Source organism: Mytilus edulis, chromosome 5 (genome assembly GCF_963676685.1).
Source record: "Mytilus edulis chromosome 5, xbMytEdul2.2, whole genome shotgun sequence".
NCBI classification, from domain to species: Eukaryota; Metazoa; Mollusca; class Bivalvia; order Mytilida; family Mytilidae; genus Mytilus; species Mytilus edulis.
In genome coordinates this window covers 23,570,406-23,596,574 of record NC_092348.1, presented here as the reverse complement: position 1 = coordinate 23,596,574, position 26,169 = coordinate 23,570,406, and the positions used below count along the sequence as shown (strand labels likewise).

Below are 26,169 nucleotides of genomic sequence, written 5' to 3'. Positions count from 1 at the left end.
AAGAAAACATTTTTTTTTTTATTAGATTATTAGAAATTTGTATTTAATGTTTTTTTTAAATATACGAGCAGATATGTCTAATTAAAATGTTTTATTATATATATATAGATAGACCGTCGAAGAAATGAAACATTTGTGAGGAAGAAAGAGATTGTGAACATTCACATTTCAATTTTCTTTTCCTCCTGTTTGATTTCAGTTCTTTGTATTTCACAATTTGTGTCAATATTTTCAGGACAATGATGCACATTGAAATAATTCATTTTGCGAGCTTAATATATATTGCACGAACAGAGTTTTAAAAAACAAATTATAAGATAAATAATATGCTCTAAAACACAAAGAAAAGTAATCTCATAATACAATAATTAAACGTAATACTGGCTGTTATTCATAATAGATGATAAAATATTATGTAAATAATGTTTCATTTTTTTCTATCAATTTTAACTTTCTTGTCGCTAAAATTATTTTCTTTTGCATATTCTTTTAATATTTATTGCAATAATTAATGTTAATTAAAAAAAAAATGTTTTCTTGTCGCTAAATAGTTTCTTGTCGCTTGTTGTCGCTAAAATAATTCTTGTTGTCGCTTCTTGTCGCTTGTTGACGCTTGTTGTCGCTAAAATTCTTGTTGTCGCTAATTAGTGAGACCGGTATTTTAGCATACCCTTAATAAAACTGGTATCCTGTCTTCATAATATTTACCAGTCACAACCTTGCCAATGTGAAATTATAAAAATATCCTCTGTAACAACTCACTTATTGCAACTAAGGTACTTTAAACATAAATAGTTGTTATCCTTTATGAGGGTGGTAAAGGGGGGTACTGAACACGGAAACACGTGAAATAAAAATCGCAAAAACGTTGCACGAAAAATAAAAATCGGTAAAAACGAAGCTCGAGGAATAAAATCGTAAATATTAAGGAAAAAAGTACCAGAAGTTATTACTTAGTCGTACTTGGAGATCACACAGCCTTGTTTAATGGACATAGAGACCTTGCAGTCAACTTTATGCGTCCGCTACTTGCATCTTATTTGAAAAAAATATATATCATTGATAGTAATTTGATCAGTTTATAGACTTCATTGATACCATACATATTGTATGGTAGTATTGTAACTTACATCAACTACTCTTAAATTACACAAATTTCAGAATGTATGATAACGCACACTGACTTTTAAACAAATGCGGGACATGCACGAGAAATTAAGTGCACAGACACGAAACACGGAAAATAAATAAGGGGAAACACGAAGCACGCAAATCGAGCCAAACACGAGAAAACTTAAACATGTTAAATAAATTGTGAAAACACGAAAATACGGGAAACAAAAAGGTTGAAAAATGTTGCACGAAAATAACCCTTTACCATGCACCCTTCTTTATGATTGAGGGACAAGACAGGAAATCTCATATTAATAATAATAATAATAATAATATAATAATAATTCTTTATTTAAAGAGGGTTACACAGTTAGCTATAAAGCTAATCTTCCCTAATAATAATCTTCCTAAAATAAACATATTTACTGTTTAACGCAGCGTGGCCGGGTACAAGTCAAATCGGCACCTGGTTAAATCGGCACCCATTTTAACTGTTTAAATCAATTGGGTATCCAATAATATTTGATATAATATATGGGACTGGGACTATTATGCTAAGTTAGTTAAGTGCTGTCCGTCACTGTTGTTTTTTCTATGGTCGGGTTGTTGTCTCTTTGACACATTCCCCATTTCCATTCTCAATTTTATAGCATAATAGTCCCAGATATATATAAATAATTCTAAAAATGTATAAATCCAATCATGATCTATTTTGGTTGTTGGATTTTATCATGCATTACATGTTTTAAAAAAGCATCAAGCAGTTAAAATACAAAAGTTAATTATTTAAGGTTTTCACTTTTGTCTTAAGAAGTGTCAACTTGACACTATAATCTCTCTGTAATTTCAAACACCCTGGTAATTTTATGTCACTTTTGTATAAAACTCATTAGTACATTTGTATTTATGATGTGGCACTGCAGAGAAAAATAAATAAATAAATAATTAATTAACAAACAAAAAACAAAAAAAAACAAAAAATCCCTAAGGATTTTTGTGCTTTTTGCTCAACAGTGTCTATGTGTTTATTGAAATTACATTTTTCATCTAAAGTAAGGCCTAAAATTTTGGGGTTTGGATTGTATTTTAATTCCTTTCCTTGTAACATTATCGTGATGTCCTCTTTTGTCATACCATTTCTGGAAAATACACAAAATTCTGTTTTTTCTATACTGAGGTTTATTCTCCATTTTGTTGACCATTCATGGATAGAGTTAATATCTTTTTGTAACTCCTTCACTAATTCATGTTTGTCTTTGCCTGTTTTCCAGATTGTCCCATCATCAGCGAATTTACATTTGTTAGAGGAAATTTTATCAAAAATATCAATAATAAAGATGTTGAAAAGTAAAGGGGATATTACTGATTCTTGTGGAAGCCCAATTTGAGTTTTAAACCATTGCCCCTGATGCTTATTTATATTAAATCTTGCTTCTCTGTCTTTTAAAAAATTCTCTATCCATTTCCAGATTTTACCTTTAATTCCATATCCATGTAGTTTTGTTAAAAGTCCTTCTCTCCAAACACTATCATAGACTTTTTCTAGGTCAATCATTAATGCAATAGTACCTTCATCTTTGTTAAATCCATTAAAGATGTTTTGAACAAATGACAATAAAGCATTGTCGGCGGAGCGGAAATGTCTAAAACCTTTTTGTTCTTTATCTAATATAAATTTTGACTCTACATAACCTTCTAACCTTGATGTTACTATTCTCTCCATTAGTTTACCTAGTATGCTTGTTAAGCTAATTGGACGATATGATGACGGATTATTGTAGTTTGGTTTACCAATCTTTTTGATGAACTTGACATTTGCTTGTTTCCATGATTTTTTGATAAATTTTCTTTTCAATTAATTAATAACTTTAATCAAGTACGTAGTTAATATTTTTGTTTTAACTCAACAGTAAACAGGTAGAGTTATTGATGTTTTATTCTTCAGGGACTCTATCGAGATGATTCACACAGGCGTTGGTTCACCATACACAGTCTGGGGACTTACTTAAATAAGTGATTTTTAAATCACTTATTTAAGTAGCAGATTTGAAGTTTTGTCACAAATTGTGATTTTGCAGGTTTACCAAAATTTTAAACATAAAGCATGCATAGGTTTAAATAATATCTTTTCATTAGTAAAATTGAAAAAAAAATAACTTTTTGCTTCTTTTAAGTAGCAAGGTTTATGCCTTTAATGCTATCATTTAGCTGCAAATTCTATTTTAGTTGAAAAAATGCTATCATAATTGCTTTACATAATGAACTGATACTTTCTTAACAGATTTTTCCCAGCAGTGGGAGTATTTTTCCTGTGAAGTTTAAGGTTTCATCTTTCAGATTATGTAATAAAATTCTACTGTTCGCAATAAATTTGTTTAAGATGGTGCCAAAACTGTGAAAGTTTCAGAATTTGAGATCTGTAGATTATTTCTTATAGTAACTTACTATTTGCAGGTAATCGTAGTCAGTGCCTATAAAAAAAAATAGATGGGGAAACATTTCTTACACATGGAATATGTATGGCTGCTAGTTAGTTCATATTGGGTCTGCAGCAAAATGCAAAATACTCTAGCTATATACATAATGATACCTGTATAAATAATACAGTAATATATGTACTTTTTAAAACATCTGAAAAACTATTAGGCTACTTTTTTGGTGGAAGAAGACTTCAAGTCTTCTGAAGACCTATGGTGCCGACTTTAAAATCATTGAACCTTCGTATGCCGCATCAGTTTCTGTGCATTACAATTTCATAACAACTTCAGATTCTTGACACCGATTTTTACACATGATTAAGCATCTGGATCATTTAATTTGTAAATTAGGACATGTAGGATAGAAAAACAAACACTATCAAAAATATGTACCCTTTTATTTATGAAAATTATTAGATTTCAGCTCATCTACATGAACGTTGTTTGTTTACTTGTAACCAGATGTTTTTAATGTAGATATTTGTAGTACGCATAAGTGAATTTGGTATCGGGTTGACTCACCCTGTTTACATGTTCGCCCTTGGTCTGTTCTTCCTGAGTTCTTTCGACCATATAGTACGTTCGCCCTGTGCTCATTCTCTTCACTCTTATCAAGTACGTTTTATAATACGTCCTTGCATTTATTAAAAAAATTTGATATTAAGGGTATCGTTAAAAAAAACCTAAAACACAATTTACTGAAAATCATCTGTTCCTTATTTTGTTCCCAAGTTAAAGTATTATATGTATTATAATCTCATTAAGTACGTCATAATTTTATGAATGTTCTCAACTCTGAAAAATAATAGACAATCAAATACAAAAGTTAGATATTTTTCCCCAAATTTGCTTCTGCTTTCAATGATGCACAATATCTTGTTTATTTGTGTTATGGAGCTTCTGTCTCATAATCTCATTGGGGGTATATTCAACACCTCTTTTTATTCATTAAACATATTATGTTTATTGACCCTAAAGAACAAAACTTGACCTTGACCATTCCAGTGGTGCTCCATTTGAAGCTTGTCATGATGATTTTAGGGAAATACAATATCTTTTCTTTCATTACATGAACATGTATGTATTTTCTTGTTTTAGGTAGAACATATAAAAAGAAGATATGGTATAATACTGCAACCAATATGTCTGTGTCCCTGTTACAATGTATGAACAGATTGGGACCATTTCGATGGTGTGGCTACAATGGAAAACTAGTCCAAACATTGGTAAGTAAGGTTTATATTTTGCTTTTGTATTTATCTACAATTTACTGGTAAGGTGTTTCATTCACAGCATACACACATGAACCTGAGTCTATGGTGTTTGATACACAACACACATATATATAACTAAATGTATGCTAACCTGTAGTTGTTAATGTCTGTGTCATTTTGGTCTCTTGTTGACAGTTGTCTCATTGGTAATAATACTACATCTTCTTTTTTATAATTATATATATAAGCTGTTCACAACAGCAAATTAACATCTACCTGAATCTAAGCTGTTTCATCCACAGCACAAACTTGAACCTGAATCTCTAACTGAATTACCCATAGCACACAAACATGAACCTGAATATGTTTCTTCCCTATAGCACACAATCATGAACATCAATCTAAGATGGGTTGACTACAGCACAAAACATGAACCTGAATCTCTGGCAGTTGTCTCTGAATATTTTTCACCTATAAAAGTCTTTAGGTAAAATAAATTCAGAGACCAACTACATTTTGTACCTGTGAGACCTAAATCTATTTTTAAAAGTTGTTTCATCTGCAGCACACAAACATGAACTTGAACCTCAAGCCTTTTCATTCACAGCATGCACAGCATGCACCCAAACATGAACCTTAATTTTAGGTATTTCATTCAGAGTGCACAAACTTGAAACTGAATCTCAACCTTCTTCATTCACAGAACTAAAACATGACTTAAGAGTTTCAATCACAGCACAGTAATTTGAAGCTACATATGTTAATATAAGGTGTTCCGTTCATAGCACACAAACTTGAACTTGAAGCTGAGGCATTTAATTTACAGTGCAGAATCTTGAACCTGAATCAAAGGTGTTTCCCCCACAACACACATGCATGAATCTTAATTAATCTGATTCTTCTAGAGCACATCAACATGAACCTTAATGTAAGCTGATTCGTCCACAGCACATCAACATTAATTTGAATCATACACAAATTTATTACCTGAAAGATTTGACTGCATATTAATACCTGCCAACAGTGATATATATAATATTCTCTAATTCTATGGAAATTTATCCCTTTCCGAACTCGTTGTATGAAAAAATTTAATCAACGTGTGGTTGCCTGTGATCTCAAAAGATCATTTGATGATTTTGAGGGTCATAACTTTTTTGATAACCTGGACTGGGTTGCACAAACGTCTATTAAGTTAATAGACTATTAACTTCTAATAGACTATTAAATATCTAATTGACAATTAGTTAATAGAGTGATTTAATAGCGTTGCAAGAATCACTTTTAAGGATACTATTAACTAATAGACAATTAAGTGACTATTAACATTTTAATAGTCAATTAAGCTCCATTTAATTCTGCGAGTTTCATCATTTTTTCACAACATCATTACGATTTTCATCGTTTTCACGACGTCATCATGATTTTCACGATTTTCATCAATTTTCCATGACGTCAACACGATTTCAGCGATTTTCATCAATTTTTCATGACGTCAACACAATTTCAGCGATTTCAGCATTTTTCAACGGGGTTGTGTTCAACATCGAAGCAGCTAAATAATGCTACATAGTGCTACGTAGATTTATGACTATTGAACGTGTAGCTAGCCTAGCTGCTATTGATATCTACGTAGCTGCTAGGCTAGCTACACGTTCAATAGTCATACATCTACGTAGTCGCTAATATATTGAACGCAACCCTGGGTCTACTTTCAATTGACACCAAAACATGTCCAATTCCAAATACAAGAAATTGCATATGTTGTATTGAAAAAGATAGAAAAGTCTCGAAAAACGAGGGGAATAGGGGAATAAAAAAGCATTAGTCTTAAATTCCATTATCTTACTAATTTAAATGTAAAGTTTATAGTCGACGTCTACAAAAGAAAATTGACAACTGCAGCCTGCTATATTTATATCTTCCATTTTGAGAGTCTGACTCAATCTAAGTCGATTTTTCACTTTGTTTATGGAAGGTTGGGAACTCGAATAAATTACTATAGTATTTGGCACAATCGTGGTAAAATCAGAAATTTTTAATCTCCCATGAAAACAAGATACAATAAATTGCTTGTGTTGCCATTGCAAGGGATTGAAAATTCTCGGAAAAAATACACGAGGGAAGAAATTAAGTATCATAAATCGGGGCAGCCCCGTTATTCAGATGTCCCATTAGTCCGACACCACATTGGTGCGACAACCCAATAGTCCGACGTCCCATTAGTCCGACACCCCATGATAGTCCAATACCCCAAATAGTCTGACATGGAATAATTCAACAACTTTTTTAAATAAATAATTTTGATTTCAAAAGAATAATCCCATCAGTTAAACCTACATTCCTCCTGATAGTCCTAAAAACAAGTGAAACTGTGAGCTTCTGCTCACTGATGATACCCCCGTCCAAATATGCATTTGCTATCAGGTGTAAAAATGATACAAGTGTTCGTTAAACAGGAAGTTGTCGAGTGATGTATCTGAAAACGCCTCACACAGTATAGCTGACTTATATCAAGCCTGAAACCAAGCCAAATTTCAGAAATCCTGGTAGTGTAGTTCCTGAGAAAAATGTGACGAAAAATATTCATGGGACGGACGAACTAACTGACAGACTGACGGACGGACTGACGGACGGACTGACGGAAGGACAGACAGAGGTAAAACAGTATACCCTCTTTTTTCAAAGCGGGGGTATAATAATAATACAAGTAACATATCATAAAGTACTTACAATATTTCAATTGTCCAGTGGCAAATATTTTTGACATGCATGTTCAGGCCGAGAACAATCATTTGACAGTAAAAAAAAAATAGATAGGACCTGTAATAGTTGCCATCCGGCATGAAAAAAGGTCAATGACACTTGAACTGCCACTAGACAATGAAAGTACATACTAGTATTGAATAGGAAACGCCGGGAATTTTGCTTGCAGCAGGCTCAGATAATTTATCACGGTTGATCGGTAGATATGTATTAGTGAAAGTGGTCGGATATATTCACCCCTAAAAATAAAGAATGAATGAGACACGGTGTAGCGAACATTTTGTCAAACTAAACAAAACTTTGTGAAGCTTTATCGAATAACTAACATGACGATACACAGCTATGTATCTCTCCCAACGCAGAGAAATTAAAAAGTTAAGGTTCTAGTTAGGTTTTACCGCTTAGACGATTGTATGCGAGATGCCTAGTTTAGTGTACAGAATTATTTTGAGATGAACATTAATAGTTTAGTTAGTCTATATATACAACAATGTTTATACACTACTTAATTGAAGAGTTAGTTAATACGCGGTACGTTGAACTATAAAGACTGTGGTAAACCAAATAGAACTGTATAAAGTTTGCCGCGTTCTCTGTGAGGAATCTGTAAGAATAAGTTTACAAGAGCAAAAAAATGCTCGTAAATCGGAATAGTGAAAACTGGCACCTTCCATTGTGAGTGTCAAAAGGGGTGGTGTTGGTTGCTAGAGTAATTTTCGTGTCGCATGTTTGCATGTGTGGTTTAACACTATATACATGTAAGGTAGGGGGAATCTGCATTCAAAATATTTTTTTTCATCTGCTTGACCAGAAATATTTTTTTCCATCAAATTGGGGATCAGAATATTTTTTTTAGGAAAAAACCATAACCCCCTTGAAGTTAAATGGTCGTTCCCTGATTACGTGAACATTTTTCTTTATGAAGAGAGACTGCACTGCCGATGACATTTCTTTTTTTAGTAGAATGTGTTCCCATTTTCTTATACCAAAACTTGCAAAGTTTTCAGTTTCTTTATATGCATATGGTCATGGTACTTCTTTGATAGTTATACCCGATAGGTGGCATGCTAAAATCTGTTTCTGTGATATTAGAACGAATAGTTCAAATACCATGTCAACAATTATTCTATCAAAGGGTGTCTGCCTTGGGGAGGAGGGGGTCTTTCATATCTGTATTCTTTAAAATGTTTGCCATTTTCTCTATTTTTTATACTTTTGCCCATTATTTTAGGACCTCATTCTTCTCTATTCTTTAACCCACCCCCCATCATTATTCTCTATTCTGTAAATCCACATCAACACCCTCATGAAGTATATTTTCTATAACTGCAGTTATTAACCTTTGTCGGCCTATTGGGGTGTCGGAACAGTGGGGTGTCGGAATATCTAGGCAACCCCAAATAAGTCCAATAATTTATGTTATTATGAACCCTATCCCATGTGAATATCAGATGATTTATTTTAAGTTTATATCCAAGATATACCAAAGTGTCGGATAGTTTGGTTTCATCTTCATTACAGTTTTCAGTTGCAAAAAAAAAATTGTTTTAAAAATATGTATTGGATATAAATATTATGGACAATATACACCATGCCATCTTAAATAAAAAAAAAAGATCAAAAGTATCACGTAGTTTCTCTTATCTCCTACGAATAACAATCAGTTATGTATGTTATTGTACGTTATTGTGCACTGTTCTGTTATTCATTTCTCCAATCTGTAGTAATCATTAAAATGTTAACCCGGCATGCCATACTTAATAGAAATGCGGACGTGAAAGAAAGCACTCTTTATCAAAGCGTCAACGGAGATTGCACATTCTTCACCCCTGTTATAAAAGGTTTTCAAATGTCCAATGCTTTCTTCCATGCATGCCTTTTAAAAATTGTTAATTTTGGAGAATGGATTTTATACTAAGAAATATATTTCAGTTTGAACAAAGCATACTTCTAAGGATGAGGGCAAAAGTTTTTTTCTTCAGTTTAATAATTTAATGACACTTGCCGTATTGGAAAAAAAAACCATTGTTTCCCTAATAGATTCATAATGACAATGGTTAAGGGAGCTACCATTTGATTTTTATGTGGGGGCTAGGATGAAAAATTTTGTCCTGCTTTTTTTTTTAGTTGTAATCTCTGTCCTGCTTTTTTATTTTTCACTCTATTCGGTCCTGCCTTTTTTTTTACTAGTTTATCCTGACTTTTTTTACACAAATTGTCATCCTGCCTTTTTTTTTTACCAAGTTGCTCATCCTGCCTTTTTTTTTTACTCAAAACTCCTGTCCTGCCTATTTTTTTCAAATTTCATCCTAGCCCCCCCATAAAAATCAAATGGTAGCTCCCTAATCATAGAATTACAATTATATCTTCATTTATGCTTCAAACACTTATCAATTTTTATCTATTCTTTCTATTATTATTTTAATAATAACAAAAACAATTCTTTTTGTGACGAAATCATACAATGTGGGATATCACCGGCTGTGCGAGGCTCTCAGTCCGTCAAATCATCGAGTTGAGAAGCCTGTCACGGTATTCTTCGGCTGATTTTGAGGTACAAGTAATCCAAGCACTTGCATGGCATCCATTTTAAATGTACAATTAAGGACTTAATAGCGCTCCTTCGTTCAATTAAATTTAATAGTGAGTTAATAGACTATTAACGTTAATTAAATTTTGTGCAACGCAAGTAATAGACTATTAAATTTAAGTGTACTTTTAATAGACTATTAACTTTAATAGACGTTTGTGCAACCCAGTCCAGATGAATCAAAATATGCTAACAGGTGTGACAACTTCGTGGAACGTAAAAGGCTTTCGAAGGGAATTTTCGTTTAAAAAAAAAAGAAAATTTATTTTTTAATCATTATAGAAACAGATTCCTGCATTGTTACTTGTGGATTATCGATTTATCCAATCTCAATAGTTAAATTATAAATTTTAAAGTCCTCGCTGAGGCTAAATCCGATAATCCACTGGTATCAATGTAAGAATCCATATTTATCAAAATTAATTATGAAAAAATAAATAGAAAACAAACCAGTTCAGCAGGGAGTATAGTTAAGAATATTGGTCAGTTACATTTATTAATTGTATTTTTCAAATACCATTTTAAATGAACTACCAAAGGAGTAAGTTCGGTAAGGGCCATAGTTGGCCCCAATTATAAAGTTCATAGTTAGAAGACAATAATTGTTTTGAGTTGCCTTAAAGACATGTGAGAAAGATAAACAGAACTGTTTTTGTCAAAGTTTCAATTCTAACACGTTAATTTTGACATCCCAAAAAGGTTAAGATAAGGGATTTTGGTGAAATTTGACAAAATCAGCTTGATTTCAACCAAATAAACTACCAGGAAACATAGAACGCAGGCGTCATCAACCTTAATATTCAAAGAAAACATGTTAAATGTCTTCACAAACATTATTTTAAAAGATCTTTGTTGTCGACGTATGCGCTCTATGTTTCCTGTCCAATAATCTATGGAAATTTACCCATTTTCGTTGATTTTTTTGTGAAAAATCAATATGAGTACATCTTGTGACGTCATAATAAAACGCAGAACGTAAAATTTTCAACAAAATGGCTTATATCCTAGCTAGCTAATCTATTAGATATAATTTATCATGATATTGGTCAATAAATTCGAATTTGAAATTTATGCTAAGAAAGGGGGCCATTTTAGGACCTTATCGAACATACTCTTTTATAAAAGCCTTAGTAGAAATGTTGTTTTTTTTAGATTAATCTGAAGTCTGACAACCTGTTTTGGGGACTGTATCATGAAAATGAACAAAACAGGCTGTTAATATGTTAGACAAAATGTTAAAAAGAAAATTATCTTTTTTTTTTTTCAGAATAAAATCAAGTGGCTTCCTGTTCAGACAGTTACAGTGGTTCCAAGAAAACAATATGTAACCCTGAGGAATAAAATTCTATGTGAAAAAGACAAAATACTGCTAATTAATTGTAAACATTTACATGTAATACCTGATGAACCAAGATCTAAGGGTCGTCAAGAAAAAGACAAGGTACCACATGACTTTGTTTTTATATTTCAAAGCTCTTATGAAAATTATATAAAGATAATTGGATTAATTGTACCATTATTGTCATATTTAGTAGGTACAACAATTTTTGATATTCAAAGTCGATTTACCGATCAAGAAAAAGAAAAAGTATTAATTGACAAAAAGAATGTTCCATTCGTTATTGGATGTTCAGTTTTCGCCATTATTTTAATTACTTGCCTTACTAAAGTCTACAGATTTACAATGTTCAGAATGTATAAGCATATAGATTCTGATTTATTTATTGGTGTTGTTCCAAGATGGTTCCTTTGGACGAAGAATTTTACATTTCGTCCCGCTGATATAAAACGTTTCCCACCATCAGGCTATATTCGTTTTGTTAGAGGAGATGTACAGATTAAAGGAAGACCCTTCGTTTTAGACTTTGCTGAATTTGCACTACCAAAATATTATAATGAGATGGTAGGATATGATGTGGAGGCTAGTGGTAGAAAATTTGAAGAAGATGTAATAATTGAAAAATTTAAAAGGAGAAAATAAACTTAAAACATTTGAAAGTCTTCTGAATTGTGTTTGCCATGTGATTAAAAAATACATGGAATATTAATAATTATACATGTATATCTAATGCTTTTAAAATTCTATGCTGATAATTATTATTGTTATTACTGGTATGTAGATATAAGAAGATGTGATATGAGTGCCAACGAGACAACTCTCCATCCAAGTCACATTTTGTAAAAGTAAACCATTATAGGTAAAGATATGGTCTTCAACATGAAGCCTTACCTATTACCAAACAGCAAACTATAAAGGGCCCCATGAATGACTAGTAAAAAAAACACACACAAACAGAAAAACCAACAGTCTAATCTATATAAAAAATAACAAGAAACGAAAAAAACTTGTGAACCACATCAATAAACAACAACCACTAAATACAGATTCCAAACTTAGGACAGGTGCAAACAAATGCAGATGTCCAGATTCCAAGGTATTAAGAAGAGGTAGTACCAATTTCTCCTGCATTTACATCACACTAGAACCATTTTCAAAAAATCTATCAATTTTTCTTGAATACACAGTATTATAACTCCTGTATATAATTAGAGATTTTGACAATATTATGGCCTTCTCAATATTGACCAAAAATGATAGCCCTAATCCACGATTATTACAGATTTTGGCAAATTTTGCGTATTTATCCCAAATACTTAAAGATTGACATAGATATAAGAAGATGTGGTATGAGTGCCAAAGAGTTAAACTCTCAATCCAAGTCACAAGTTGTAAAAAGTAATCCATTATAGGTCAAAGTACAGCCTTCAACACAGAGCCTTGGCTCAACCGAACAGCAAGCTACATGTATAAATGGCCCAACAATGACTAGTGTGAAAACATTCAAACAGGAAAACCAACGGTCAAATCTATGAGAAAAAATAAATACTTATGTACCACATCAAGAAAACGACTACCACTGAAAAAACAGGTTACAGACTTAGGACAGGTGCAAACAAATTTATACATTGTTTTTAACCAAATCCATATGCCTTGCCAGTATGATTTATGGTGAATCATCAGTATAGATTTCCTTTAATAGCATTTTCTAATACATTATCAAAATATAGTTATTACAATGTCTTTTTCAAAAATATAATAGAAAGTATGGGTCACCATGGTAATTTTCAAGCTACAAGTCTTGCAATATTGCCCTAATTTGTATAGATTCTTCGTGAAAAAAAAACCTTTTGTTTGTAAATAAAAAAGAAATCAAGACTGTCTATGAGAAAGAGTTGAAATAGATTAAAGTAGATAAGTTTTATAATATTCTATATTAACGAAAATAAGAAGGAAAATGTTCTAAATATTTACAGATTTATGCAAAGAACTAGACTGATTGTGCAAAAAGAAATTTATAAAAAGTTTTGCTTTTTTACCAGTCTTGATTTTAATTTTCAGTATATCATTTATGAATTGAAATAACTGTCAAACATGCACTTTACTAGTTAATAAGAAATCTCTAAATATACATAAGCAAAGCATGCACACTTAAATTGATATTGTAAGAAAAGAAATGTAGTACAAATATCCAATAAGTATTGAAAATAAACTTCAAAAAGCGTTACAAGTGTAGCAAAACCAATGCCTTGATTTTGGTTCATATTTTTATCTTGCACAAGACATATTCTGCCAATGCAGACATGAACTGCAGATAATTCTTTTGAGGAAATAACTTGACTAGCAAATGGATGAAGTGTTGGGGTCTTTGTGCCATAAACAGTACTTGATTAAACCATGATAGACTAGATCGCTATTAAAGGTTTTGTATGGTGCTCTAGTTTTCACAAAATAATGCTTGGACCTCAATTTCACAGTTGCACATATTTGTCCTCTTCAAATTAAGAGCTCCAAAACATGCATTAGCTCTTTATATGAGTCAGCGTCTATTTCATTTTTTTTTTAAAACATCATTTTCAAAATTCATGCAAAAAATCGGAAATAAGACCAGCAAAAAAGCAAAACTCTACATGTCTCGTTATTTTGACGAAGCTGGCAGAATAACACGTAGGAGGCTATTTTGCAGGAGTACTGCCAAATAAATTAGCGAGTAAATGGTTATACAAATAACAAGAAGGATGTCTATGATATAAATGGATCTATTAGTAGGAAAGGTATCTAAAAATGTTCACTGATTTGGCAAGGCAAATATGTCTTATTTACAATTCTTACTGGCTTAGAACTGTTGACATAAAAAGTGCTATTTCAAGGTGGTGTAGATGGTAAAAACTTCCCGAATAGAGTTAAAAGGACTTGATAAGGGTGAGGGCGGCCTTATTAAAAAATTGAACAAGATACAGAATACAAAACAGAGACTTCTCAATTTGTAAATCGTAGTGAATATCAGTTTGATATTTTTAATTGTGCAATGGAATACATTTAAATCACGTACAGAAGATTGTCTTTTGCCACAAAGAATATTTTATAACGACAGTTTACTCTCATTTCTATCATATTGTGCTGGTTTATGATACCTGGTACAAAATGTATGGTATATACAGATGACAAGTGTTTAATTCTGCAGTTGTTGGCTTTTTGGGGAAACTCATTGTATAAGTCACAGGCACTTGTTTCTATTCATGGGAAGGTCGACTATCTAGATTTTTATGGATAGTCTACAAATTAGTGTAATTAGAATTATAGATCGCCACAGTTGCTACTAATGTTCTCATTTTGTGGTTCTGAGATGTGAATTGAATTCGTTGTTTGTAAATATCCTTATGTCATATTTTAAAAGAGACAACACGACCTTTGCTGTTTTATAAATTTAAGACATATTTAAACCGAGTTGACCTGCATTTGAGCACATTACGACCCTCCCTATTATAACAATTTGAGCCATATACCTGGGGTTGAAGTCATAACACTTTGCTCAGTGTTTGGAGCACAAAAATCGTGCTCGAAACATGAAATCCAGCAATTTGATTGGTTGATTTTTGAGTCGTGAGGAGTACAAAAAACTGATTCGAAAGTTTTATGACTTCAAGGCAAGAACTCCTTGCAAGTATTACTGATTTGAGTGTGTTTGTTTTGGTCCAATTGAAGTCTTGGAAATCAAAACAATATGTCAGAATAATCTTGAAAAATCTGTTCAATTTTTAGTATTTCTGATATTTAGTATTGAATAAGAATTCGAATCAACCTGAGTTTTTTAGTCCAATTATTTCCAGCCTGGAACAAAATGCTTCGAAACCAAAGACTTGAGAATTAATATCAAGCTCGGGGTGCCGGTCTAGAACAAAACAAGGTTAATACTTATATAGCAGTAATAGATTCTCGTTTTGAAATGCTTTTAATTTGCCGCTGGACCATCCATCATTATAATTATGATATGCATGTAATATTGGCCACTGGGCTCTAACATTAATTCATCATCATCTCATCTATACCTTATCATAAAACTAGCTTTAACCCACTCTAAAATAAAACACAATTATAATCCATAGGGTACACTGAACTATAACTCTAAGCCTAACATGGGCCAATAAAGCATTGAAAGCCTTACTATTTTGACTTTATAACTGAACACAACTATTGTATTGATTTTATGACCTTATTCGATTTGGCCCTCAACTGTTTCGATTCTAGAGCTACTGATAAATTTTATGTCGTAGAAACTCGCATCAGTGGCAAACAAAAGTTAAAATTCTGATTTCGTTGATTGGCTTTACCAGAGATGTATATATGTCTCTGGTTTTACTCGTAAGTACGAAAGACATATCACACCAATGGCTTATTCTATTTTATTGATAGACCGACTAGTCTAAAGTTGTATTAGAATGCACACTACATGGCAGCCATCTTTGATTGTGGTCAATTTTATAATTTGAATAATAACGTTTAAATATAGATCGGCTGTATATCGTTTTTGTCTGAATACATACAATAATCAGTTCCCAATCGAGAACCTCCAAGGTGTATATCCATGGTAGTGTCCCGGCTCATTCAAATCAAAGACTGCCCCCACATTGTTCTCGTCAACCTTTTCTATTGTAGTCAGTCTGCGAGCCGCTCGGAACATAAACTGTAAATCGTCAGGTATATTTATATAATGACAACAGACAAGTCGCAACTTCTTTATGTGAGAAAACACATCCTTGTTTTTTCGTAGAAAAGTTATTATTTCACTACATTCCGAAACAACCAAATCCTTCTCTACTTTAGATTTGCATTCTACTGAATTACTAAGATGACAATGTGGATAACACGGGTCTTCGAATGTTTCTCTCTTTATCGAAGTAAAACTGCTGTCGTATTTGTGAGCAATAAGTTCCTGCTTCAGTGGCGCACCATTTCTGTCGTATAGTAATATTGTCAAGGTCACAACATTTTCCAGAACTAAGTTGTTACGTAACTTCCATACTATTTTGTTTACGTTACTTTTGGGGTTTTCCGTCTCTCTAGCAACATTTCCACACACAAATGATATAGACACACCAGTGCCTATCTCAGTACTAGTATCACACGGTAAAAGGTGGACAAAACTTCCATTCATCATTTTGAAAATATCTTTAGTGTTTAGTTCAAAGTTTGTTTTCTGTGCAATGCCAAGACGTCGAAACGACGTCACAGTTCTACAATCATACCAGAATTTGGAATAGCAAGTAAGCTATGTGCTCCTCATTAGCAGGAGGAAGATACAGAAAAGAAGAAGAAAGCCATGAACGACTGGCAACTATGACCTACTTGTATTTTAGTTAATCATTTTTGGGTAAAGATTACAAGAAATGCAATCAAAACCTTATGGTACTGACTTTATATCTAAATCTTCCATCATTATTCACTACTTTTAAGATCCACAAAATTGAAGAGCTCAAGTCAGTAAAGCTTCAAAGGAGATTGAACTATCCACAATATATGATCAATTTATTCAATATGGTTGGTCTGGATCACTTTTATAACTCGAATGTCAACTCCTATATATTTAAACAGTTTCTTTGAAGGTTTGTCCGGAGAAGGCAATATCAAGAAATTAAAGATAAAAGCAGTCTAGATATTTTCTCAAAATTTAATTTTGCACAAGGAAGGCAACCATATCTGACGAACTTGCTGGACTTCAAGTCAGCAAGACTAAAATTGTTATTACGAACAAATTGTTTACCTGTAAATAAAGTCTTGTATATGATGAATCTTAGCGAGAGTCCCACTTGCCAACTTGATGATGTGTTTTATGTAATTCTGACGAGTCTATTGAACATTTCCTATTAGTGTTCTGGCTTCTCCTCAATCCGTAATAAATACATAACTGATATAAATGAATATCTAAGTTTTACTTTCCCGGGCCTCTGCTTCACAGAGTTATCGTCCTACGATGAAATACAAATACTGGTTGGTGATTGCTTTTATCAGGTTGATCCCTACATTAGTAAAACTTTGGACAGTTTAAGTAAAAAGTTGTTCATTGTTATGTACTCTAAGAGACAATTGGTTTTGGAACCTAAACTTTAAATGTTATTCTTTTTACGTTACTTTTAGTTTAGTTCATATTTATGCTGTACATAATGTTTATTTTTCTTATGTAAAGATCTTATTTTATAATGTACCATTTTTTTAAGTCTGAAAATGTTTTATGAATATCTTTACTTGTCTGTATATATTCATTGCATATGTTGTTAGACGCATTTGTGGATATCCCGTCCGCACGTTCCCCCGTTGTAAAGGGGTAGTTTCTAAATAAATATATATATATATATAAAGTGTACATGTCTGGAAGGTTTCATCTGACCTTGACCCAACTTTTAAGGTTCACTATTAAATTTTCTTGATTTGTGCCTTCTATCGGACACGGGAGTCATGCTCTCAGACATTGAGCCAGGGCAAAAACCTGGTCGGTAGTTAATTTTTGTGACATACATTTTTTTCGTAATTTCGAAAATTGAGTTCTATCGGCAGGTGTTCGATTCTGTCAATTTTTTTTTCTCAATTTCTTATTAACGATTTAGAACTTGGGATATAGTAAATTAAACCCGTCTCTTGTTGAAGTCTTTATGTTGCACACCACAAATAGTTTTGTTATTTTTGTGCGACGGATGGTTGCAGTTTCACTGATATTATATACCTCACCATAGGTGGATCCAGGTGGTAGGGGGATCCCCCCTTTTTAGTGGGGAAAAGTTGTTTATATAGGGATTCCCTGAAGCATGAAGGGAGTCCCCCTCTTTTAGGTCAGTCAGCGCCCCTCCCCCTAATGAAAAATTCTGGATCCGCCACTGCGGGCAACATCTTTGTATCATCCTGAAATCAGTTCATTAACCATTTAACCATATAGCGGAACTGCGCACTCAGAAATTCTCCTCTTTCACAAAAAAGTGAATTTCAGCGAGAGACTAGTATGTTTTGTTTTATAGTACACTGAAAATTGTCTTCAATCCTTACTTCTGTTCAGAAATAATTACTTCTAAGAGGTTCTTAGGGAACACTACCATTATGACTCAGCTTCGGCATGTTCGGTAGTAAGGATATAAAACTATTTTTTTCCAAAAATTAAGGCCACGACTTAAAAAAAAACTGCAGTTTCTTTTTTTAAGTGTACTATTTAATGTAAAATGCATACCTGATACTTAAATGAACAACTCACCAATAAATTAAGTAGTGCATATAAATTAAAACTTTTGTTTTAAATGAAAAAAGAATAATAGAAACTCAATACAAAGAAAATAAGTCAATATAACATTAATGAATTTAATGGAACACGATAGTCTGGAACTTTGTCAATGAATGGAAATAAATGAATATATTTTTCTGTATTTATTTTTGTTTTTACACTGCCATCATATAGAATCATTGTTGGTATGATTTCACTAACACTGGTTCGCACGTGACTTTGTTGAATGGATTGAACGGATAAGTAAGCGTAACAGTCTTAGACATTGGTCCTTTCCTCGCAAAATTTTGTGGTCTATACTCCTTATTTGGCAATTCTCTGCAAGAAAATAAACAACGTGTATTATACCTGTAGCTGTTTATTTTTTCGTCATCTAATTGATACTTATTTAACAAAACAATTTAACTAATGGCTTGTTTATCTAGGCAAAACATTAAAATGTATCAGTTCAAATTATTGATGCTGCTTTTGTTGTTTCTCCTTCAGTTGGGGAGGGGATCTGCCTGATTTTGTTATAGATTTCTTGACGGAACATCATGCCGTGTTTGTAACTTTTGCACCAAGCCTACTTTGCATTGCTTTCGATTCGAAACTCTAGTATTTCAAGCGGCAACAGCATTATCAACTGTAAACATCTATAATATTATATATTTATCATATTAACACTATATCCTAAATTAACCAGAGGTTGCCTTTGATAGGAACTTATCGAACAGCTATCACGCAAGTGATCGTCCTGAACATGCATGAAATATTTGCCGCTGGACTTTTAGAAAAAAAATTAATCATGGAAAGGACGTTAATCTACATGTCTACATAAAGTATACTATTTCAATATCTCTAAATAGGTACGAACCTGTACGACGCCTTCATGACACTGGTCATATGTGTCCGCTCTGGTTCCCGTTCCATTTCTATTTTAGGTGGCTGTCGAGGAACAAAACCAGCATATCCAGGACATTGACGCACACTGCAATTTACAAAAAAAAATACAAATTTGATACTTAGTTGCCAATTTGGATATGAATTTACAAACCCAGCGTTTTGTTAACTTATATAACTGATCAAATGCTTACATATGTATAAAGTTCAGTATTCTACCTTAATTACAGCAAAATGCATTGAGAGTGTATGTAAAGGTATCTTGCTTGCTAGCTAAACCGTGCAGTTATCATTAGGTTAGGTATACTACCCTCCTTTAAGTGTATACTTGGTCGATAGATAACCAATCTATCATGTCTATAAAACTAGACTACTCAGAATGGAGGGTAGTAACGCTAATCTTCGCGGTTCAGCTAGCAGGCAAGCTAACAAAATATATTATCTTTACCTACACACTCAATGCATGTTGGTGTAATTTGGTTCGAAGTTTAGGTAGCATTGAAAATATTTGGTCCTTTGACCATTTTTGAATATCTGAATTCCTTTTAATTAAATTGATAGTTTTTTTTTTTGGTGAAATTGTGGACACAGTGTATATGTTGTGTGGTAAATACTTACTAGATTTTGTGAATTTTGTTATCTTCTAAAAGTTTTCTAAGTTTTGGAGAATTTATTCTTGGTCTTTTCTCTGCAAGTTTTCCTTCATTTATCCTAAAATGATATGATGAATTATGGATCGCGCCTATAAACATCGAAATAAACCACAAGGTTTTTTTAATTTTATTTATGTCGTTCAGTTGCTGTCTCATTGACGGTCCTTCCTTTATTCATATGCAACATTTGAGTAAATATTTTATAAAATAAAACCATTATATAATGTGGATTCATTTATTTTCGTGGGTACCGATTTTCGTAAGTTAAGGAAAACTTGCATGCTCGCGCATATTTAATATCGTGGTTTTGCCAAAGTCTGAATACAAGTCCATAGAAAATTTGTTATTCTTTAATTATTTAATGCCGTGGTTCACCTGTACCTACGAAATCCACGAAAATTGGTTATCCGACGAATAATAGTGAATCCACAGTATATGAAATATAAATATATTACTAACCTGGAATACATGCTCAATTTCCCCTAACATCAAAATATGAACACGCGTAAATTGTATCTTTAAATGTTTGATCTACTTCAATCCATTGACGAGGTCAGTAGTTAAATGTACAACTTTTAATAGCATAATACGACCTGTACTTCTTTAATCTCAAACCATAAATACTACAATCAGTTTTAATTATGATTAAATTTTAAAATGATTAGTAGGTATAATATCTTGATTCGAGTTTTGGAAAGCACCCAGCCCGGTCAAAAGACAAAATGCAAAAGGTCCGGTAATTTAATTGAAAATGTCCATCAAGCATACCTACAATAAAAAGCTTCAACATATGTTATTAATAATAAGACATGTGTTCTTTGAAAATTGCATAAATTAAAAAAGTAACCTAGAATGGTGGAAATTGTTCGATAGGTTACTCTGGTATAAAAAAGTTTTCAACTATGCAGAAATGAAACTGTTTTGATTTTGTTGCCTTAAGTTTTCCAATTTGCGACAAAAATATTTTAATAATTATAATTTTCTAAGGTCAGAAAAGTCAGAAGATTAGTGTCATAACTGTATGCCACGTTGTTTATTAAGTCACTATTTTACCTTTTTAATAAGATTTTTTCTGGCATACCAATTGACTTCTCCTTAAGATCGCCATGAATCACACGACCCCTCAGTTGAATCCTGTCCCACAACACAGCATTTTGCCAATCTCCGACTGACGACTCGTATCGTTGTCCACTCAGTCGGATCATATCTGCCTTCCTCTCTATAACAGACGTAGGTGGCGCAACCTGTACAACAAGAAACAGTTTTCTGACATTTGTTTTTCTCTATTTTCGTAACTGTTTGGAGCCACTTGTCAACTTGGAATAGTTGTGGTATTGAAATACAGTGAACTACTGTTAGTTGCTATGAATTGTAAATTCCACTGATAATTTCACAGAGGAATTTTGAAAGAGAATGAGCCACCCTTCGTCTAAATAAGAAGATATGACAGAAACAGAACTTCACAAAACTGTGACTTTAAAAAGATATCAATAAGCAATACACAGATATTACGCAACAATATCACAAAGACACAATTGTGTCTGTAAAGCTTTCAAAAGTTCACAATTAAACCTTGGTTGAGTAGCTGTTTCATAAAACATGAAGGAAATCCTGTTGGTTGGTTTGTTTTGTCGCTAGTGTTAGGAAGAGTCTACCATAAGCAAAGATATAATTCTATCAAACTGCATGCTAGCACAAGATTGGGAATATTGCATCGAATGCAACAGGGCTCATGGAATATCGCTACATGAAATAGTAACATCTTTCCCTTCATTTCTTTTAAAGACTCATCACCTTATTAACCTCTAAAGTAAAAGTGTTTCTTCGCTTGTATTATTGGTATAGGCCATTAATGTGTTGTATTAAATAGTAGGCGTGATCATAGGATATCTTTCTTAATATATAGCTATATTAGAAGATGATGAGCAGCCAAAAAGGTTCTGCGGAAATGAAGTTTTTTTTTCCCCTTTAATTATTGAAAGTTCGTTAGTTTGTACTTTGCTCCTCTCATTATGGTAAATATTAATTGAATTGTCTGTGATATATCTCAGAACTACCTTTTGAGTATTTATCATTTGGCATTTCATTTTATTTCATTTATTATATTTTGTGTCGCTAAAACTGATTTTTAGGCACTTACTTTTGTGACTGGTAGACAAGCTTCGCCGTTAGCTTGTTTCATGGCAGAGGTCCATTGATATTTGTGCAACATTGAATTAACAAGATTAGAATCCATATGGCCAAACTTTGTTTGAAAAAGACTTGTTTTCTTTGAACCAGCTGTAGGTAACCTCTCATTGCGACTTTTTCTGCCATTTTGTTTTGTTTTGTCCGAAATTTTTGGTCTGACTGTAGATATGTTCTGCGGTGCAGGAGTTTGCGTAATAGTTTTCGGTTCTAAATATCTACAAAAACAATAAAAGTTATTCGTTGAAGTGGCAGTATATCTGCAAAATGAATCACCATATCGCTAAGTAATGTATTATATATGGTAAAATATAACGAGTTTGATTTATTACACATAAAATGAATTAAGTTTATGAATTGCGGCTCTATGAAATAGTCCAAACCCATTTGGTGCATTTTCTCTCAGAAAAAAGCAGGCGAACAGTTACCCAACAAATCGTTTAAAAGTACTCATCAGGAAAGGTAAAGATGCTTTAGAATTCTTACTGTTGTGTATTTGAACCCTTCGTCCCTAATCCGAGAGCTGGTCCTTTTTCCTCCTGAAGAACTCTATGTGGCGTAATTGGTTCTATAGGAAAATGTCTCGGTGGTTGTTGTCTGGCATACCGATGGACGATAGACTTTAGCTGGTAGTACTTAATTGGTGGGAGAGTTTTTTTGTCGCCTTTATAACTATATCTGTACGTTGATGTCGGAATTTGATGAAGAGTTTCCACTGCCGTGGACTCCACCATCGTACTGCTCCTATCCGACGTCGCCGTTCCTAAGATGTATTGTGACGTTTTCTAACTAACTATTACAATCAGTATAAAAACAAGGTTGAAAATTTAGTATCCGATCAAAGCTTACTGTACTTTTTTCCTCTCGTTCTTAAAAGACAGAAGTTTTAGCGATAAACTGCAAATCTGTTATTCTAGTGGTACTTAAAAAAAAGTTTTGTCCTTTAACACCGGACAGCAGAAACTATTGGCGTTAAAAAATCAGATCGGTATGAATTTAGCTACTGTTGTGTACCATATACGAACATGTGTAATCAGATGGTGACACTTTTCCATAATATTAAACTGCTTGTAATTCTAAACGTTATTTAAAGACTTTAAATTCTTCAAAAAGATTAAAAAAAACTTTATTAGATATCTTGTTGAGATTTTATTTATACAGATCTGCAATTACTGATCATCTTTTTCACAGTGTGTTTTATGTAGTATTTACATAATCCTAAAATCTTAAATATTTATTTTCGAAACCTTTTATATTTTGTTAAAGAAGATAAGCTGAACAAATGTTCAAGGCAAAATTGAGCATATTTCATTTGAAAGATAAATACGTATGACAGTTGTTCTATCTATAATTTTACCAACGGAGTTATTTATAAACAATCTATAATACCAAAGGAACGAATTTGCCGGATTTTCAAGAAAACGTCACATTGAATTAGCTAAAATAGGTTGGATTGTGAAGGTTGTTCTCGTATCTCTATATTACAAGCATAAACCTCTTGCATGTATAAAAAAACGCATTTTGTATGCGTAGTAGTACAGAATCCGTTTTAGTTCGCAATATTCATACTAGGTACTTCGGTGTAAATACGCATTCGTTTAGTTTTTTTTTTTACCTTTGTTTTATTCTGAAAACTATACAGCAATTTTATCCATAACTACTGACAAATTCAAGTGTTTTCCGATATTTAATGCTATCCTATTTGCATGCACAGGCACTTGTCCCAGATTCCCCCTATATACCTTAATGTAACACGTATTATATTAAGGTATATATATATAGGAAAAACAATTCTGAGACAAGTACCGGTGTTTGCATGGTATTATCAAACTTACTTCCTAACATCTTGATGTTTTTCATCGACGCCCAGTGGCAAATAGTTGATGCACATTTAGGACAAAACAAAATCAAAATAAATCCATGTGGATTTTTATCAAACTGAAAGGTCGAAATATTTATATGACATAAAACAGGATGCCAACTTCGTTACTGGGAGGGGGAGATACACCAATAACTTTGAATCAGCAGAAGAATGTCAAGCTTATGATGTAACAAGAGAGGGATGCCAAGCTAACTTTGTTCCAGGAGAAAGATGAGTTGTAACAGGATAGGTATGCCAAGCTAACGTTTAAGCAGAAGAATGCTAAGCTAACGTTATTTGTATCAGGAGAGGGTCCTGTCATATTTTTGTAACAAGAAAGGGATGCCATGCGAACGTTGTAATAGGTGAGAGATGTATAGCAAACTTTATGACAAGGCAAAGATAACAAGGAAAATTTATAACAGGAGGATGCAAGGCTAACATAATAACATGATAGGAACAACAAGCTATTTGTGTTACAGTAAAGGGATAACAAGCTTACTTTAAAATAGGAAAAGAATACCAAGCTTACTTTATAATAGAAGAGGGATGCCATGCTAACTTTATAATAGCAGAAGGATGCCAAGCTAACTTTATAATAAAAGAGCGATGGCAAGCTTACTTAATAATAGAGAAGTGATACCAAGCTTACTTTGTAACAGAAGAGGGATGCCAAGCTTACTTTATAATAACAGAGGGATGGCAAGCTTACTTTAAATAGAAGATTTATACCAAGCTAACTTTGTAACAGGAGAGGGATCCCAAGCTAACTTTGTAATAGCAGAGGGATACCAAGCTAATTTTATGATAGCAGACAACTTTGTAATATGAGAGGGATGCCAAGCTAACTATCTAATAGCAGATTTATACCTAGCTAACTTTGTATTAGTAAAGGGATACCAAGCTAACTTTGTAATAGCAAAGGGGTACCAAGCTAACTTAGTTACAGGAGAGGGATACCAAGCTAACTTTGTAATAACAGAGGGATACCAAGCTGACTATGTAACAGGAGAGGGATGCCAAGCTTACTCAATAACAGGAGAGGGATCCCAAGCTAACTCTGTAATAGCAGAGGGATACCAAGCCAACTTTGAAATAGCAGAAGGATACCAAACTAATTTTATAATAGCAGACAACTTTGTAACATGAGAGGGATGCCACGCTAACTATCTAATAGCAGAGGGATACCTAGCTGGGATGCCAAGATTACCAAATAACAGGAGAGGAATGTCATACTAACTTAACAAAAGAAGAGGGATGCAAAGCTAACTTAATAACAGGAGAGGAATGCCATGCTCATTTTGTAACACGAGAGGGATGCGAAGCTTACTTAATAACAAGAGAGGGATACCAAAGTAACTTTGTACCATGAGAGGGCTATCAAGCTATTTTTGTAACTGGAGAGGGATGTGAAGCTTACTGTGGAAATGGAGAGGGATGCCAAGCTAACTGTGTAACACGAGAGGGATACCAAGCTTACTTTATAACAGGAGAGGAATGCCGTGCTAACTTAACAACAGAAGAGGGATGCCAAGCTTACTTAATAACAGAAGAGGAATGCCATGCTTACCTAACAACAGGAGAGGGATGCCAAGCTTACTTAATAACAGGAGAGGAATGCCATGCTAACTTAACAAACGGAGAGGGATGCCAAGCTTACTTAATAACAAAAGAGGAATGCCATGCTAACTTAACAACAGGAGAGGGTTGCCAAGCTTACTTAATAACAGAAGAGGAATGCCATGCTAACTTTACAACAGGAGAGGGATGCCAAGCTTACTTAATAACAGAAGAGGAATGCCATGCTAACTTAACAACAGGAG

General features: G+C 33.1%; 2 protein-coding genes across 2 annotated transcripts; one reads left to right on the top strand and one right to left on the bottom strand.

Annotated features, from left to right (window-relative positions):
* The first annotated feature begins 664 nt into the window (after positions 1-664).
* LOC139523207 (uncharacterized) lies at positions 665-12,254 on the top strand. Its single transcript, XM_071317028.1, has 3 exons — positions 665-776; positions 4,689-4,816; positions 11,428-12,254. Exons 2-3 carry the CDS (start codon positions 4,733-4,735, stop codon positions 12,139-12,141), a joined length of 798 nt encoding a protein of 265 aa, XP_071173129.1. The 5' UTR covers positions 665-776; positions 4,689-4,732; the 3' UTR covers positions 12,142-12,254.
* Positions 12,255-18,826: 6,572 nt separating this feature from the next.
* LOC139523219 (uncharacterized) lies at positions 18,827-23,349 on the bottom strand. Its single transcript, XM_071317059.1, has 6 exons — positions 22,972-23,349; positions 22,439-22,703; positions 21,352-21,542; positions 20,264-20,356; positions 19,620-19,733; positions 18,827-19,081 (listed from the first exon to the last, which is right to left on the bottom strand). Exons 1-6 carry the CDS (start codon positions 23,217-23,219, stop codon positions 18,940-18,942), a joined length of 1,053 nt encoding a protein of 350 aa, XP_071173160.1. The 5' UTR covers positions 23,220-23,349; the 3' UTR covers positions 18,827-18,939.
* Between the last annotated feature and the right edge of the window lie 2,820 nt (positions 23,350-26,169).

Bases quoted from the DNA above. Each gene is read 5' to 3' on its own strand.
- LOC139523219 (XM_071317059.1), bottom strand. From the start codon at position 23,219: ATGGTGGAGTCCACGGCAGTGGAAACTCTTCATCAAATTCCGACATCA. The intron at 22,704-22,971 runs GTAAGAATTCTA...TTGTTTTTGTAG, and splicing joins AAGGGTTCAAATACACAACA to ATATTTAGAACCGAAAACTA. The intron at 20,357-21,351 runs GTAAAATAGTGA...ATATCATTTTAG, and splicing joins GAAAAAATCTTATTAAAAAG to GATAAATGAAGGAAAACTTG.
- LOC139523207 (XM_071317028.1), top strand. From the start codon at position 4,733: ATGTCTGTGTCCCTGTTACAATGTATGAACAGATTGGGACCATTTCGA. The intron at 4,817-11,427 runs GTAAGTAAGGTT...TTTTTTTTTCAG, and splicing joins GAAAACTAGTCCAAACATTG to AATAAAATCAAGTGGCTTCC.